The sequence below is a fragment of the Callorhinus ursinus genome, unplaced genomic scaffold (genome assembly GCF_003265705.2).
Source record: "Callorhinus ursinus isolate GAN/ISIS: 27379988/994484 unplaced genomic scaffold, GSC_fseal_2.0 scaffold1, whole genome shotgun sequence".
In the NCBI taxonomy this organism is placed as follows: Eukaryota; Metazoa; Chordata; class Mammalia; order Carnivora; family Otariidae; genus Callorhinus; species Callorhinus ursinus.
Window position 1 is genome coordinate 85,489,379 of NW_027397063.1, and position 16,459 is coordinate 85,505,837.

The 16,459-nt window shown below is 37.9% G+C and overlaps 1 protein-coding gene across 13 annotated transcripts in view; it reads left to right on the plus strand.

Moving 5' to 3' along the window:
• The window catches only part of PHC3 (polyhomeotic homolog 3), a 76,267-nt gene that overhangs the window by 2,390 nt on the left and 57,418 nt on the right, over window positions 1-16,459 (plus strand). For 12 of the 13 annotated variants that reach the window (XR_003209716.2, XM_025879094.2, XM_025879116.2 and 9 more), the window contains exons 2-4: window positions 1,195-1,360; window positions 5,354-5,509; window positions 6,614-6,691. Coding sequence is in view for 12 of the 13 variants with exons in the window: in XM_025879094.2 (XP_025734879.1) it covers window positions 1,195-1,360; window positions 5,354-5,509; window positions 6,614-6,691 (400 nt within the window). In the remaining variant the exon portion in view is untranslated. The remainder of the gene's footprint in view (window positions 1-1,194; window positions 1,361-5,353; window positions 5,510-6,613; window positions 6,692-16,459) is intronic. The other variant, XM_073897465.1, reaches the window with a different exon arrangement.

The window sequence follows — 16,459 nt, forward strand, 5'->3', positions numbered from 1 at the left end:
CAGGGAACCTGATGTGGGGCTTGATCCCAGGACCCTGGGATCATGACCTGAGCCGAAGGCAGATGCTTAACGACTGAGCCACCCAGGCGCCCTGAGAACATATTTTTAAAGCAGAGTGCGGGTGCCTGGGCGGCTCAGATGGTTAAGCATCTGCCTTCAGCTCAGGTCATGATCCCAGAGTCCTGGGATCGGGTCCCGCATCGGGCTCCCTGCTCCTTGGGAGCCTGCTTCTCCCTCTGCCTCTCTCTCTCTCTCTCTCTGTCTCTGTCTCTCATGAATAAATAAATAAAATCTTTAAAAAAAATAAAGCAGAGTGCATATGGTAACCAGAAATAAGCCAATTAACACAAGTCCTTAGGCATCCTATTTTTTTTAAAAAGATTTTATTTATTTGAGAGATAGAGAGCACGAGAGGGAAGAGGGTCAGAGGGAGAAGCAGACTCCCTGCTGAGCAGGGAGCCCGATGTGGGACTCAATCCCGGGACTCCAGGATCATGACCTGAGCCGAAGGCAGTCGCTTAACCAACTGATAGGCATCCTATTTTGACGTATAGATAAGAATTACTTTAATTTGTAATTAATATGGGCAAAAGAATGTAAAGAAATATTTTAAAGTACTCTGATGCTGCTTAAGTATTTATTTTTTAGGTAGTTTAGTATTCTCTTATAAACCTATTTTGGTTTCACTTATCTTTCAATGATGGAAAGATAAAGTTTAGGCCAGGATTTATTTAAGTTGCATATCCTGAATCAATTGAACGCAAATTTAGTGGGTATTAATTTTCAAATGTGCTACATATTTTTTTAAATATTTTATTTATTTATTTGACATAGAGAGACAGAGTGAGCACAAGCAGGGGGAGTGGCAGGCAGAGGCAGAGGGAGAAGCAGGCTCCCCACAGAGAGGGGGGAGCCCGATGCGGGACTCGATCCCGGGACTCCAGGATCATGACCTGAGCCGAAGGCAGTGGCTTAACTAACTGAGCCACCCAGGCGCCCCAAATGTGCTACATATTTGTGAAGTACCTTTCCTTTCTAAGTGTTTATGGTGACTGTGTGTGATTCATGCCATTTTAGGAAGGTCTTCTTAAAAATTTAGATTGTTGCTGGTTATTTCTTTGAAATAATTAAATATTCTTTAAAACCCATGAAATAATGCTTTTGCCAATGCAAATCCTGTGTGTTATCTGACAGATTCAAGGACCACAGTACAGCTATGGATAGTGAGCCAAACCCTGGCACATCTTCTGTGTCAACAACAACCAGCAGCACTACCACCACCACTATCACCACCTCCTCCTCTCGAATGCAGCAGCCACAGATCTCTGTCTACAGTGGCTCAGACCGCCATGCTGTGCAGGTACTTCAGTTAGAATGAGGGGTAGGCTGGGACTTAGCATGTCATTACTTTTCTCTGAAGCCGGATGAAGCTATTGTTTCACACCCTCAGATGAGTCACATGATATTCTCTAAATGAGTACAGGTAGGGTTGTTAATGTTTGAAACAATCAAAAAGTTATTTAATAATCATTCTATTGAGAGGGCTTATATTTGTCATCATTTGGCTTATAAAACGATAGGTCAGGACAATTATAATTGGAAGGTCTCTAGGTGCTGCTGCAATGTGAAGACACTCAACCTACAGCCTTAATGTGCAGAATGGCTCTAGGTTTTTCTGGGTTCTTTTGTATTTGAACTCAAAATAGAGACTTAGGAAGATCTATTCAGGTCTGTAGATGTGTTAGGAGGTTCATTTTAAACTCAAGTGGCCTAAGTACCTAAGTAGGAGGATCCATTTAAAAGCTCCTAGGGGCAGAGGGGGAGGGGAATATTTAACTAGGAAAAGTTTTAGGTCTTCACTTGGTTGAGAAAATTAATCTTTATAATAATGGAGGTTGAGACAATATGGTATTGCATAAAAAGGACATGGGCATTGCAGTTTGATATGCTCTGTGTTCGAATTCCATTGTCTTAATCATTAATAGCTATGTAGTGTTGGCTGAGGGGCGTGATCTCTGCGCATCAGGAAACTGTAAAATGAGGATGAGACCACCTAGTTCCTTAGTTATGAGGATTTTTAAAAAATACTTTATTAAATTTATTTATTTATTTTAGAGAGTGAGAGAGCAAGTGCATGAGCTCAAGCGAGGGGAGGGGCAAAAGGGGAGGGAGAGAGAGAAAATATCCCAAGCGGAACTCCTGGTTGTGTGTGAACTGGTCATGGGGAGCTTAATCTCACGACCCTGAGATCATGATCTGAGTCAAAACCAAGAATCGGAGCCTTAATTGACTGAGCCACCCAGGCGCCCCAGTTATGGGGATTAAAGGAAGCATTAGAACTGTGTGGAGCACAATATATATGCCCAGTCAATAATAATAGCTAATATTTATTGAACAGTTGGTATGTGCCAAGCATTTGATGAATGCTTTACGTGGATTATCTCTTTTAATCCTCACCATACCTCTATGAAATAGATACTATTATTATTTCCATTTTACAAGTGGGAAAACCGGTGTTTTAAATGGGTTTAATAACTTTTCCTAAATTCACATAGCTAGTAGATTGTCTGGTTTTAGAGTTGTGCCTTTACCCACTCTGTGAGTTTTTATTTTTTTTTTGTTATACCTGCTTACTCTCTACGATCTCCATAATTTCATTCTACTCTGAAAATAACTTATTGTTTGCAACATATTCCTCTCTCCACTCCATTGCTATTTAACGGTTGTGTTGTTTAGGATTCTGAAGTTACCATGGGGTGGAATCGGAATTGTTGGAGACTGAGTCAGTTCAGCAAAAGTTCAAACTGGAATGAGGAATGTGTTTTTAATGTTCTTCACCCTTATTTGAGGAAAAGGATATAGGAAAGAGTATCTAGATCTTTGAGCATACAGATAATGTGGTATTTTAATGTGCCATTTTGATCTCTAGTTTTTACCTAAGCTGGATATGTTAATAAAAAATAAAGTGTTACTGGAAATGTGTAGATATACATGTATCTCACAAATAGCACTAACACTAGTTCTAATGAAGTCATATAATTGCTTCCCCTAAAATGTAATCAAATCAATAATTATTGAATTACCTAAGGAGTTCTTTAATACCTTCCAGCATTCTTTTTCAGCCCTGTGAATTCTCTTTGCCCTCTTCATTTTTTTAGAGGAATAATAAAAGAACAGTGTGTTGTACCTTTAACTTGTATTTAAAGAGTTTCTCCCATGAGTGTATGGTTGAATGGTAATGAAAGACTATGCTGACAATAGAAGAAATAACTACACTCTGCCAAAAATGTGTCAAATAGATTATTCATTTCATCAAACTGAAATGTTTGATTTTAGTTTTGTTATGTAATTAAAGAGCATATATAGATTTACCTGACCAAAAAGACATACTGTTGTAATTCTAAATCACTTAATGCTGGTCTATAGTCTTCTGCAACTAGGGGTCAAAAGCCTACATAGATTTTTGTGACAAGAGTCTGTAGCAGGTTTAGTAATCTATAGTTGGAGAGATGAGATAGGAATACATGAAAGTAAACACAGGGAAATATGTTTTCTTGGAATTTGGATGAAGAGATTCATTTCTTTGTGGTTCATGGTGTCCTGACTCAGACCTCAAGCTGTAGGATTATGGCTCTTACTCCCTTAGCTCTGAAAACTCTGTGGTTTGATGCAGAGATTAGGGTTCTGTGCTGTTTCATTGTTACTGGGGGCATGATACGACTTTGGGCCGTGGTTGCAGAGGACTAGCGTAGTCTGACTTATGGGTTTGGACAGATAAAGGATTTTTCTCTGGTTTTAGAATACTTTTTTACATTTATGAAGTTTCAGGCTCAGATTTTATATTTCATTAACAAATATTGACAGTAATCAACACTTTTTCAGGAATTCTTTTTAGTTAGAATAGTTTTAGTCTATGTTGAAAGGAATCTGACATTTAAAAAACATCTAAAGAAGTCATTATGTAATAATTTAAAACATGAAACAGCATTATAATTTTATGTGATTATTAATATACTACTACTCAGATTTTTTTTCAGACAGTTAAAAAAAAGTACAAATGAGAAGGTAAAAATCACCTTGAATCTAGTTATCTGTTGGTAGTCTTTTAATGTTTTTCTGAATATTCTTTCAAATATTTTAATATAAAAATGGTATCCTATACATTATTTAGTAATCTGCTTTTTTTCACCTAATGATATATTTGGGAATTTTTGTTCTTGTTGATAAATGTAGATATGTCTGTATTCAATACACAGTAGCTCCTAGGTACATGTGGTTATAAAAATTTAGTAAAATTAAAAACTGATTTTCATAGTTGCATTAGCTACATTTGTAAGTACTCAGGAGACATATGTGGCTAGTGGCTGCTGTATTGGGCAGCATTGATCTACATTATTATTATTTTTTTTTTTTTTTGAGAGAGAGAGTTGGGGGGGATGGGGGAGAGGGAGAGAATCTTAAGCAGGCTCAATGCCCGGTGCAGAGCTGACACGGGCTCAATCTCTTGACCCTGAGATCATGCATGACCTGAGTTGAAATCAAGAGTCAGAATCACAGACCTGTACCCCTGAAACAAATAATACATTATCTGTTAGAAAAAAAAAACAAAAAAACAACAGACCCTCAACTGACTGAGCCACCGGGGCACCTCTATGTTACTACTTGTAACAACTGCAGGGTTACGCATATTCCTCTCTACACCCAAGCCCCGAATTCAACTAAGTTTTATCTAAAATAGTTATACCAATTTACATTCTTACTAACACTGTATGGGAGTATCTGTTTTCCCATTTAGTGGTAATACTCTTTTAAATCTTTACTCAGCTGGGGCACCTGGGTGGCTCAGTGTTAAGCGTCTGCCTTCAGCTCAGGTCATGATCCCACGATCCTGGGATTGAGCCCCGCATCAGGCTCCCTGCTGGGCGGGGAGCCTGCTTCTCCCTCTCTCACTCCCTCTGCTTGTGTTCCCTCTCTGTGTCTCTGTCTGTCAAATAAATCAAATCTTTAAAAAAAAAATCTTTATTCATCTGAAAGTTGGAAAATAGTATCTTGTTTTAATTTGTAAATTTTGACTACTAATGAGATTGAAGATCTTTTCAAGTGCTTGTTTGGCTCTTTTTTTCTTTTGTGAATTGCCTCTTTGGGTGGTTTTAATTTGTATAGAATAGTGAATCTCAGTGATATGTAACTAGGAGAGAACTGTGTTAAACTTTTTGTGTGTGTGTATTAATAAACTTGACATTGACTATTACAGTAGTGAAGTTTTCAACTGCCAGTTTTGTTATACTTTATTTTATGATTAAGATTAATGTTAAGATCATGGTTTGACCTTGGTGCAATTGGCTCATCACAGGTGATCCAGCAGGCCTTGCATCGCCCCCCCAGCTCAGCTGCTCAGTACCTTCAGCAGATGTACGCGGCTCAGCAGCAGCACTTGATGCTGCACACTGCAGCTCTTCAGCAGCAGCACTTAAGCAGCTCCCAGCTTCAGAGCCTTGCTGCTGTTCAGGTGAGACTGAAATAAATTAAGAATTTGTGAGACTAAAGTTGATGTTATTTGCAGATAATTACTGAAAATAAATACATTGGCTGTTATTTTACAATTCTCAAATGTCCTGTGATTATTTTTTCTTAAAGAAATTAATAGGTGGCCAAGTAGCAGTTAATTTAAAAAATATGGCTATGTTTTATATGGTACTCTGTCTCTAGCTTTTACCGCACTGCTTTTTATCGGCGTTGTAGAAATACTATGCTAGTGTCATGAATTTGTGTATAAAATTCTAGGTACAACAGTGAATACTTCGGGTTACATGATTTGTATTTACATTTCAATAAAAAAGTTTTTTTAATGTAAATAATTTACATTCATTAAAAAAAAATCACACTATAAAATTGTTTATAAGAGGTAAAGTGGAGGTGTTCCTTTTCCAGACTCACTACTGTTTTTCATTCTTCAATGGTGGCCATTGTTTAATATGTATCACTCCAGAAATTTTCTGTCTAAAATATGTATCCATGCACCTTTCTAATATCCACACATACTTTTCCTGATAACAGGATAATTTTGATTAAATGCTTTTTTAAAAAAGATTTTCATTATTCTGTTTGTTTAAATAAAACTATATGTGAGATTTAATCTTAAATCTTCTTACTAGAGAAGGATCTCAGTTGACTAAACCTGAAAAAGAGTTATTTCTGTTAGAAACACATCTGCAGCTGTTGCTGCTTCTTTGTAGTGTAATTTTAAATAACCTCATGTTCATGATACAGGTTAGGAAACTGAAACCAACTGGCACTTCATGTAGCTCCAATTTCTTTTTCATAATGTTGGAATGGTGGTTCCACTTCAAAGAAGACAGAAAACTGATGAGTAAAACTGATGATGAGTGCAGCTATTAAAATAAGATTAGCCTTTGGGTCCTCTGTTTTTATCGTTCAGCTTTTTAGTTTCTTCTTAATCTGTTTGGCCAAAGCTTAATCTATGTTGACTGTGAAATGGATTGGTTTATAATGTAGACATTTTGACTTTTATCGTGGTTTTGTGGTATCCTGGTACCAAAAGCTTTTAACTTCAGATTCTTATAGATCTATTATAAAGATCTTATTATTTTAGGCAAGTTTATCCAGTGGAAGACCATCTACATCCCCCACAGGAAGTGTCACACAACAGTCAAGTATGTCTCAGACATCTGTAAGTGCCCTAATTTTTTTCCTGGATTTAAAAATTTTAATTACTGTTTTCCAAAAGTAAACTGTTACTATTTACAAAGTTGCTATTGTGATTTGTTGATTGCTACTTAAGTGATAAGTGCCTAGAAATAGAAATGGTAAGTTTCAAGAATTCAGAACTAATGTTAAGCTTCTGAAAATCTGAGTCTTAAAAAAATGTTTTCGTATTATTTCTTATACATGTTTTCCCACTGATTTTGCTCAGATCTTATGTGATTCAAAATAATTGCCGTTTTCAGTGTGTATTGAAAGCCTGAAATACACATTGCAAGGGGTATTAGGCCATGCATTTACTATGATATACTAAAGAATAGTAATAGACACTCAGAGCAATTTGTTCTTTTCCCTGGTTTTACACTCTCAGGATAAACTCCGCAGGTAAGGGTGAGGATTTTAAAAGAAGCAATGTTACCTATGTAACCCTTGGTAGACATCTAAATGTTTCTAGCTTTTTCTGGGCACCTCACATTTTAGAAATTATTACTTTTCAGCTTATGTACTTATCTTGACCAAATTTACAAGTATCCATCCATGATAATGTAATTTATTTTGAGAAAGGAGTAAATCTGATTTGACATATATACTGGGAAATTGTGCAGAGTTGTCCAGTTAAAAGAAATTTGCAGGCATGGTAATACTTAAATTTTTATTTTGATATAATTTCAAATTGGAGGGCGAGAGAAAGGCAGGGGAGGGGCAGGGGAGAGGGAGAGAGAGACTCTTAAACAATAGTTTTTTTTTTTTAAGATTCTATTTATTTGACAGAGAGCGCACGCAAGAGAGAGAGAGAGAGTGAGCGAGCGCGCAAACACAAGCTTGGGGAACGACAGGCAGGGGAGAAGCAGGCTCCCTGCTGAGCAAGAAGCACAATGCGGGACTTGATCCCAGGACCCCGGGACCATGACCTGAGCTGAAGGCAGCCACTTAACTGACTGAGCCACCCAGGCGCCCTGAGAGGGAGACTCTTAAGCAGGCTCCACGCCCATTGCCGAGCCCGTTTTGGGGCTTGATCTCACAACCCTGAGATCATGACCTGAGCCGAAATCAAGAGTTGGACACTTAACTTACTGAGCCATGACATTTTTTTTATTTATTCATTTGAGACAGAGAGATACAGAGAGAGCATGAGCAGGGGGATAAGGGCAGAGGGAGAGGGAGAAACAGACTCCCCCCTGAGTGGGGATCCCAGTGTGGGGCTCGATCCCAGGATCCCAGGATCATGACCTAAGCCGAAGGCAGATGCTTAAACATCTGAGCCACCCAGGTGCCCTGAGCCATGACATTTTTGATTAAAAAATTCTGTTTTTTTTAGCATGAAAGTATCCTGGAACATAAATAAAATTAGTTAAGAAATTATTTATGACTTGAAAATGTTAGACTGAAGAAAATGAAAAATTTAAGTAGTATAATCTAGCCCTAAGCATTAATACTATAATTATGGTTATTGATGTTATGTCTGTCTTTAATAAGTTGGTAGTTAAGGCAAGCACTGATAAACATTTGTGGTCTGGTTAAAAAAAATCATAGGGGTGCCTGGGTGGCTCAGTTGGTTAAGCAATTGCCTTCGGCTCAGGTCATGATCCCGGGGTCCTGGGATCAAGCCCCACATCGGGCTCCCTGCTCCTCGGGGAGCTTGCTTCTCCCTTTCCCTCTGCCTGCTGCTCCCCCTGCATGTGCTCTCTCTCTCTCTGTGTGTCAAATAAATAAAATAAATTCTTTAAAAACAATTATAGACAATTTTTTTATTCTATGAAATACTGGAATAATGTTAGGGTATATATGTATAAAGGTGTTTTTGATTTTTTTTAAAGATTTTTTTATTTATTTGAGAGAGAGAGAATGAGATAGAGCATGAGAGGGGGGAGGGTCCGAGGGAGAAGCAGACTCCCTGCTAAGCAGGGAGTCCGATGCGGGACTCTATCCTGGGACTCCAGGATCATGACCTGAGCTGAAGGCTGTCACCCAACCAACTGAGCCACCCAGGCACCCCAAATTACTCAAAAATAATTTGAATTTTTTCAAATTATTAAAAGGTATCCTTTTAAACTATTTTTTCTCATTATGATTTTATGTATCACAGAAATTATAATTCCAGTGATTGTCTTTATTTTTTATGATGTTAGTGCTGCTTGTCATAAACCAGGCAGCTTTGTATGATAAAGTATGCCAGAATCTGTGACTGGTTGGTGGGGGAAAAGAAGTAAGCAGGGAGAACAGATGTCCAGGAAAAAAAAAAAAAAGGAGAAATGCATTGCATTTGCTTCGTTTTCTATCCCAGCTGAATAATAATAGCTCAAGTGAGTTGACTAGCTGTCCAAATTATGATACCAAGGTAGCTTAGTGAATATGGGTCAGTCTCCAAAAGAGGGGCAGAACATGGTAGCAGAAATCTCTAGGTAATGATACTAATGACCCATGTTAGGTGGCAGTCTAGTAGTTTTCAGAGTTCTGGTTATTTCGAGGTAGGGTTCCAGATTAACAGTGAAAACCCATGGGGAAGGGTCCAGCCTCCAGTAGAAAAAGGACTAGAAGGTAGGTTATCAAGTCATCAGCTAGATAGCCTTGGGTTTAGAGTAGGAGTGGGGGACGCCTGGGTGGCTCAGTCGTTGAGCGTCTGCCTTCTGCTCAGGTCATGATCCCAGAGTCCCAGGATCGAGTCCTGCATCGGGCTCCCCGCTCAGCGGGAAGCCTGCTTCTCCCTCTCCCACTCCCCCTGCCTGTGTTCCCTCTCTTGCTGTGTCTCTCTCTGACAAATAAGTAAATAAATAAAATCTTTTTAAAAAAAAAAAAAAGAGTAGGAGTGGGATCCCAGTGGGGAAATGGAATATTATTAAACAGTGGAGTCAGAAATCCAATCATTATGACCTGGGAAAACTGGAGAAGGCTATTGTTAATTGAATATATAGGTAAATAGTGGATGCCAGCATCCTCTTCTTTCGTATTAAAACAGACTAATTCTAGACATCAGTAGTGAGAGGGGTGGTTTTATGGTTGTTTGGCTCTAAAACTAGTCGGTATATGTGCTGCCGAAGTGAGCACTGGCTCTAAAAGTAGTTGGGACTAAGTGTTTAGGTTGATGTCTCTCTACTTTAACTGAACAGGACTTAGATTGATTTGTCAAAATGAAATCTAAACCAATTAAAGCATCAACAAAATTAAAAAACACAAAATGGTTGAAAATATTTTTGTACCTTGTAAATCATCCATTTATATTTGTGAAATAACAAGGAATCTTGTATAGTGGTGAGATAGACAATGAGAATTCACAAAAGACCTGCACTGGTAATTTTCAAAAGAAAGACTATTTCTGGCTTTTAAACATGTGAAAATGTATTTACCATATTAGTAATAAAGAAATGTATGTAAAAATAACAATGATATCTCTCAGCTTAGAAAACAAGGAAAAACATTGACCCAATGTTTTGGGCAAGGGTGTGAAAAAGTAGATACACTCATACACCATCAATGGGAATGTATTTGGTACAACTTTTCTGGAGGATTATTTGACAATGTGTATGAAAATTTAAATTGTGTATTCCCTTTCACTTATCACTGTTACTTTTAGTGATGTCATTTACTAAAAATGATAGATAATTATGACAGATAATGTAAAAATGACATAATTATGCAAATATGTATGGTTTGTAATAGTGAAAAATTATAAGCAATATAAATAGGTGCCCATTAATTGAAGATTATAGTTAATTCATACAGAGGAATACTATAGCTAATAAAAATGCTATATGTGTGTATACAGAGAGACTTAAATTTTCAATAGGTATTAAGTGAAAAAAGCAAAAATGTATAGTATGATCTCATTAAGTTATTTATTTAGGTTATTCTATATTTCAGTTCTAAAATTTCCATTTGGTTCTTATTTATATCTTCTGTTTGCTGAGAGATTTTGCTTTTTCATTCAAGTGGGCTCATGTTGCTTGTTCAAAGCATTTTTATGATGACTGCTTTAAAATCCAATTATATCTCTTTCATCTTGGTGTTGGCATCTATTTATTATCTTTTTTTTTTAAAGATTTTATTTATTTATTTGACAGAGAGAGATATAGTTAGGGAACACAAGCAGGGGTAGAGGGAGAGGGAGAGGCAGGCTTCCTGCCAAGCAGGAAGCCTGATGTGGGGCTCGATCCCAGGACCCTGGGATCATGACCTGAGCTGAAGGCAGACGCTTAATGACTGAGCCACCCAGGCGCCCCATTGATTGTCTTTTTTATTCAGCTTTGGTCTTTCTGGTTCTTGGTATAAGTGATTTCTGAAACCTCAACATTTTGAGTATTATGTTATGAGACTATGGATCATATTTAAACTTTGTGTTTTGGCTGGCTTCTGAAAGGGAATGTGTGCCAACTCCTTAATACTGTCTGAGGGTAGAAGTCCAGGTTATCCATTTGGTCACCATTGACATCTGAGAGGGTGCCTCTCATAATTGCTGAGTGAGGGTGAAAGTTCTGGCTCCTCACTAAACCTCCATGGATGCGTCCCTGGCTGGAGGGGGCGGGGGAGGGAATAAGAGTGCCATGTTATGGCTCCCCACTTGGTCTCCACTGATACACCTTAGGGTTGGGGTGGGTTGGTGGTGGTAGTCTACTCCTGCATGGCTGGGACAAAAGTCCTGTCTCTCTCTTCACCTTCTCTGATGCTTATCCACTGGAGGGATTAGGGGAGTTGGGTATAGGTGGAAGTCTTTGCTGGTGTGGGTGGGGCCACAGTGTTTTCTGTGGTGTTTGGCTGGAGTAGAGCAGCTGTCTAAAAGTTCTCTATGTTGCTAGGAAGTCTCTTTCTTGTTCCTTTGGCTAGAAAGAGCAGGCTTCTTTTGGGGCCTTTTTTTGTTTGCACCCATTTGTGTTTCTGAGTTACAGACTTTTTCAGCTCTAAGTTTGGCTTATATAAGACAAAAGGAAAACCCAGGGAGCTCACAACCACATGGTTCTGTGTGTTCTGAGGTCCCTAGGCAGTCTGCTTTTCTCCACCTTTCGGGATCTTACGCTTATTATATATGTTACATCCAGGGTTTTTAGTTGTATTTAGGGGAAGGAATAGGGAAAAGTATGTCTGTTCCATCTTTCTGGAAACAGAATTCCTGTCATTTAACTTTTTAAAAAATTATATATTTGCCTAATTATTCAGGAAGAAAATCTGTAATACACAACAAATTGTTAATCAGTGGTTATCTCTGAGGAAGTAAGTTGAAGAGCTTTATTTTGTTAATTTTAAGATTTTATTTGAGAGACAGCGAGAGAGGGGGAGGGAGTAGCAGGCTCCCTGCCTAGCAGGCTCAGTCCCAGGTTCCCGGGATCATGACCTGAGCCAAAGGCAGACGCTCAACTGACTGAGCCACCCAGGTGCCCCTATTTTGTTAATTTTTATATTACCTAAATAAAACGTGAATATACTCTTGTTGTCTAAGGGAGAGACACTTCAAATGTGTAGAGTAAAAGGGACATCCCTTTTCAGTAGTCCCTTTTGCCGTGAAAAAGTTTTGTGTGAAGCTTTCCTATTTTATTACTGTGTGTTTCTACACATAAATGTAAATAGATAGGCCTATGGTTAATTTGTTTTAATGTAGGTGAAGTGGTCATTCTCTATATACTTTTACATCATTGGGCATTTTCACCTGGAAAGGATTATATAGGTGAAAATTGCAATCATAAGTCTCTAAATGACTTAAGGGCTGTTTGTATCTCATTCCCTTTCTCTTTCTTTGTTGTTTTTTGGTCCTGGAATCTACATTAATCCCAGATGTTTTGAGTTTAATTCACTGTACTATTTAGTCAAAAAGGGAAAGTCCTTGTTTGTGATAGCTTTCTAGTTATGGTGCTAGACAAGATGAGCTTTTGAAGTCCAGTTAGTTTTATGATTTTTTTCATTCATACAACATGTATTTATTGAGCATTTAATATGTGCCAAAACCCTTTAGGTACTGGGAACACAGCAATACAACAAACTCTCTGTTCTTATGGAGCTAGGGATAGACAGATGGTAAACTGGTATATGTCAGATGGTAAGTGCTATAAAGAAGAAGAAAGCAAGAAAAGGGAATGGGATAAGGGAATTTGCTATTTTAATTAGGGTGGTCAGGGAAGGCATTGCTGATAAAGTTGGTATTTGAAGGAGGGTGAGGGAGGCAAACATGCTGAAGGAAAAGAAAGGAAGGTACTGTGGCTGGAGTAGAGTGAGTGAGTGGGAGTATGGTTAGAGATGACAGAGAGGTAATTGTAATCCAATCATGAGGAGATTATAATAATATAAAACTCTTACTCGGGTTGGGAAGCTATTAGAAAGCTATTTCAGTAGGGAAGTCAGATGATCTCAGGTTTTAACTTGGTGACAGTGTTAGGTTCTACAGGGCAAAGATAGAAGCAGGGAGACCAGTTAAATGATTCTTGTAGTAATCCAAGAGAGATTGGTGGCTTGCACCATGATGGTGACAGTAGATGTGAAAAGTGGCCAGATTCTAGATTTTTTTTTTCAACAATATTTTATTATGGAAATTTATATATGTTTTAAAAGTAGAGCTAATAGGGTATGCTGATGGATTGAATCAAAGATGTGAGGAAGGGTGACGAGTCAAGGATAACTGTAGTATTTTGGCCTGAACATCTGGAAGGACCTGACAAAGCAGGTGTTGGAGAAGAAAATCAGGAGTTCAGTTTTGGACATTCTGACTTTGTGGTGGATGTTGAGTAAACATTGGTTATATGAGTTTGGAGTTCATGTGGCGGTCTGGTGATGTCTTGTGCATCTCATTGAATATTCAAGTCCTAAGAAGTACATGATGACTTTACTACCAATTCTGGGTTATCATGAAAGATTGGTAGAACGGAGGAGATAAGGGACATGGGTTCTAGTCATCGTTCTGTGACTGACTGGTAGCATGACTTAGGGCAAGTCATTTAGCCTCCTTCGTCATTAATACCGCAGTTTTCTTCTGTGTAAAAATTCAGTTGTCTAATTACATGGTTTTTATTACTATTTTCATCCAGATAACCCTGGGTCTAGATCAAGGAGAAGGTTCAATACAGGGTGTTACACACTGAATTGCATCTCCGCAAAGTTCATGTGTTGAAGCCCTAACCCCCACGTGACTGTATTAGAAATTTTGCTATTATAAGTAAACCTGCATCGGATATTCTGTTACATATTTTTGTATACATATGTAGTTATTTGTTTTTAAAGAATTTCTTAAGAGTACACTTACTGGGTCAGTGAGATTGTTTTTTAGATCAAGAACCTTAAAAATGTTTGCTTTCCTCTAAAAATGTCTCAATCAGATCCACATATCAAATGAACCCATTATAAGTTTTTTTCTGAGAGAAGATTACTTGCTTATAACTAGTCATTCTCAGTGGTCTATTGCTAATGGCCTCATCCTCATACCTATTTTAGGAGGTACTTTAATCAAGGATTTTTAAAAATGTAATTTTTTTTTTAAAGATTTTATTTATTTATTTGACAGAGAGAGCACAGATAGGCAGAGTGGCAGGCAGAGGGAGGAGCAGGCTGTCCGGTGAGCAGGGAACCCGACGTGGGGCTCAATCCCAGGGCCCTAGGATCATGACCTGAGCTGAAGGCAGACACCCAACGACAGCCACTCAGGTGCCCCGCTTTAGTGCATTCTTGTAAAATATTCCAATAGTACAGGAAAAGTGAAAAAGTGTTAAGTCCCCTTCAGCCTTCTTTCAGTCCTCTTCAGTCCTTCTGACGACTCAGTTTGCTGGATATCCCTCCATATCTTTACCTATGTGTTATGGACATATATTGCATAAAGAAATGTGTGTATATGTGTTAAGACACTTTTTTTTATACACTGGAAACAGTATTCTGCATTTTGTTTTTTACACCCAACAGTTTTGAGATCTTTCTGTGTTAGCGCACAAAGCTCAGTCTCACTCACTTACAAGTTGTTGTATAGTGTTGCATGGTATGGATGCACTTTATTTTATGTAACCATCCCCATTGCTGAACACTTTATTTCCGGTATTTTAATTGTTTCAGCATTGCAACTTTTTTAAGATATCAAAATCTGAAAGCAGATGGGAAGTTATGAGGCTTCTTGTTTTGCTGTTGTGTGTGGTTTTTTTTTTTAAGATTTTATTTATTTGTCAGAAAGAGGGGGAGAGGGAGAGCACAGCAGGGGGAGCGGCAGGCAGAGGGAGAAGCAGGCTCCCTGCTGAGCACGGAGCCCGATGTGGGACTTGATCCCAGGACCCTGGGATCATGACCTGAGCTGAAGACAGACGCTTAACTGACTGAGCCAGCCAGGCATTGCTGCTGTTGTGTTTATAGCTTGTATTGCAAATAGTAGAAATAATGGTTTTCTATAATAAATAGGATTCACATTTTATTTCATATTATTATCAAAAGAGTACAGTCTCTTAAAGGAAATCTTTCATGGGTAGATATTTTTATTTGAAGTTTTAATATAGCATTTTATACTTCTGGATACTTGAATTACTCATATACAAATCCCCACTGAATAATGAGGCAAGAAAATGTATACACTGCTTTAAAGTAGTAAAAACAATGTAAAATAAACATAAAAAAAAAAGAAAATAGCATTTCCTCTCTGATTCTAAAGTTCATACCTACACAGAAAAGACAAAAAAGATAAAACACACATTATCCCAGATTTTACCCTTAGTAGACTTTATTCACCTTTATATTTTGGTGATTATTCTTCCAGAATGGTATGTGTATGCCTATATTTCTATATCAAATTTAATCATATACAGTTTTATGAATGTGCATTATTGTGTGTATATACAATGCATTTGTTTTTCTCTCAACATGTTTTTCACATGTGATATATATGTATACATGGACACATTTTTATGTAATTATGTAAATGGGATTGTACTGTATATGTTATTCTGTAGTTTTTATATAAAGATATTTTCATGTCATTGAATAATACAGGTATGCATTATCCTTTTAATGCCTGTGTACTATGTTTCTATAGATGTACCTGATTGATTTTGATCAGTCAAATGGCAGCAGTGGTTCTCAAATGGGCTTTGGTTCTAGGGCGTACTCTGGGCCAGAAACCCTATGTAATCTCATTTTGGAGGGACACCAAGGTGTAGATGTGAGTTAAATGGCTTTTCTTTGTAGACACGGTTTTCTCTGGTGACTCTTGGAATTAGTGCTTCCAAATGGGGAGAGGGCTTCCAGTAATAAGGGCTCAAGGAGTGAGTTCCTTTATGGAGTGTGGGGCTTCAGGTATGAAGTGACAGGATTGGCCAAGGGTTTAAAGTGAAAAGGAATTAGGAATGTTGGGATGGAATTGACAGAGAATATAATGCAAACAATTAAGGCCTCCGGTTCAGGTCAGCAGAACAAAGCAGAAAGTAGAGGAGAGACTTACCAGTTGTGGAAAGGAAGGGAAGTTTTTTTTATTTTTTTCGTTAGGCCAGTTGTGGAGATGGACTTCATGCAGAGGTATAATTGCCCTCATTCATGGATTGGGCATTTGTGAGTAGACGCTGCCTGAAATGTTACTTGCTATATGGAACTTAAAAATAAACATGATGTTGGTTTTTTGATCTCACAACTTAGACAAAATGGAATGCAGGTGGAAGTTACTATTTCGTTTTCTTACTTCCTTTTTTTCTTTTTTAAGAAAAAGAAAAGCGTTCTCTTCGTACTTTGTGTTCTGCTTCCTTAAAGAGCACTCTCAGGCATTTTAGCTACCAGGCAGTCATTTTTTAAAAACACT